Source organism: Haplochromis burtoni, unplaced genomic scaffold (assembly GCF_018398535.1).
Source record: "Haplochromis burtoni strain Fernald_Lab_line unplaced genomic scaffold, NCSU_Asbu1 Contig_925, whole genome shotgun sequence".
Classification (NCBI taxonomy): Eukaryota; Metazoa; Chordata; class Actinopteri; order Cichliformes; family Cichlidae; genus Haplochromis; species Haplochromis burtoni.
This window is the reverse complement of record NW_024583286.1, coordinates 109,227-111,293: the sequence shown is the minus strand read 5'-3', so window position 1 is coordinate 111,293 and position 2,067 is coordinate 109,227. Positions and strand designations below refer to the sequence as shown.

At 33.9% G+C, this 2,067-nt stretch overlaps 1 protein-coding gene across 1 annotated transcript in view; it reads right to left on the bottom strand.

Annotated features, from left to right (window-relative positions):
- Positions 1-2,067, bottom strand: part of LOC102314062 (immunoglobulin superfamily member 10) — a gene marked incomplete in the record, with an annotated part of 32,326 nt that overhangs the window by 1,564 nt on the left and 28,695 nt on the right. The window contains 4 exon segments of the mRNA XM_042216105.1: positions 1-194; positions 1,210-1,279; positions 1,367-1,472; positions 1,603-1,884. Coding sequence (XP_042072039.1) covers positions 1-194; positions 1,210-1,279; positions 1,367-1,472; positions 1,603-1,884 — 652 coding nt within the window.

Genomic DNA, 2,067 nt, shown 5'->3' with positions numbered 1-2,067 from the left:
GTCTTTGTGCTTTCTTGCTTTCTCTCTGACTTGGTGTTTCTTTTCAATAGGGAAAAATCAATGTCTGCATACTCCACTTCTTGCGGAGCACCGCTGATTTCAGGCACGTCTTTCTCTGCTGCCACACTTTCATCTTCAACTTCTTCTTGTGGGTTGGACTGATTGTCTTGTGTTTCTTGACCATCATATATGTGCTAGGTACAACGTAAATGATACAAGTCAATTACCAGCCTCCAAAAACCCAGTATTGCAGATTAGATTGTGTCTAATCTGCAATACTGCAATACTAATGTCAAAATCATGTCATGCAGTTCTTTCTTCTGTGGGTTGAAAATCAGGTTGATTCGAACCTAAATTACTTTTTCACAATGCTTACACATTCCTTACATTTTTCCATTAAGTTTAAGTTGTGGTGACAGAAGACAGAAATCATGGTGCTGACTGTACTATAAGACATACTATCTAACAGAAACTTCAATTTATGCATTTTTTTTTTGGTAAAACTCCTAATTAAAGATGAAAGTCTATTACATTGATTGTTTGATTAAAAATCTGATGTGGCTGTGTACAGAGGCAAAACTACAGAAATTCTGTCTTTATCCAACAAATTATGGACTTATATGTGGTTCAGCATTCCTATGTTATAGTCCACAGTGTTTTCATGAAATAATCTTAATGAGAATAACTGGGATTATGTTGATTTATCTGTTTTCAGTGATTTAGGAGGATTATGCAAAACTTACCCTTTTGGGTAACATGAAACTAGGTGGAGAAATAAAGGGTGGGCTTATGAAAAGAACCAATTAATTTTTGGTACTGATCTGTCCCTGTTTTTTAAAATTGGAAAACTTTGAAGCAAATATAATCAAATATAATTTGATTATGTTTGCATGTTTGAAATAAATTATATCTATCTATCTAAAAAAAAAAGATGAGTTTTCTTTTTCTCTGTCCTCTTTTATTGCATATATTTTCCTTAAGCAAATGCTGATGAAACAGACTGATAGAGGTTGGACGTAGTTCAAAGGCATCATACACAGTAACCTACCTCCAGTACTTGTTTATCCTTGCAGATCTTTTAGTACGTTAAAACTATATAGAAAACCAAAAGACTAAATATGTATATTTCAGTAATGAGGATATTTGTGCACAATTAAATACTTTATAATTATGTAAAAAAAAAAAAAAAAGCCAAATGAACATAAATACCTGTGGATCGTCTTGACTTGTTACCATCTCCAAAGTCTCATCCAAATTTCCAGAATTCTTTGTTTTTTTTCTGAATAAAAGGGTTTTACATTATTAAAGTCAAGTGTAAATGCATCTATTTAAAAAAACGAAAATATAATAAAAATAAGTGTCGTACCTTGAACATTTTTTAATCAAACAGCAAACAACTGCAGAAAGAACTACTCCAATCAAAAAGGCAATGATGATTTCTAAATATCCCACGTTCAAAACCGATGAGTCAGCTGTACTCAAATGGAACAACATGAAAAAGGTAATTTCAAAGATGCTTTCAATTATATACAGTCCAATTAATTGATTTTCTAATGTTTTTATAAATGCAAAGGTCTCACTTATGAAAATTAGAATACATACCCACTGTATCGGAGACACTTCGGATCATTAGATTTTTTTTTGCTTCTCCCTTTTCATTGTTGCTCACACATTCAACAGTGCTGTTGCCATGGTTTTTTACCTTTAGACTGACAGTGCTGTTGACTGTGTGGTTTGACACAGTCGTTTTGATAGCGTACTCTTTGTGGTTTCCTAGGAGCGGCCATTTGATGGTAGGTAAAGGAAACCCTTCACTGATACACACACAGGTCAAAACCTCTGCTTGAAGCACACATTCAGAGACATCCTGGATCTTTGAAAACCCTGAAAACACATGACCAGAAATATAAACAAGGTAAGGTATGATTTTAAGTGTAAATATGAACTTCACATCAAACAACCGTACTATCTACTTACAAGACACAATCACACTGACAGATGATGTTACAGTTGTGTCTGGATGTGTTGCTGTGCAGGTGTACTGTCCCGAATCTTCTGCTGTCACAT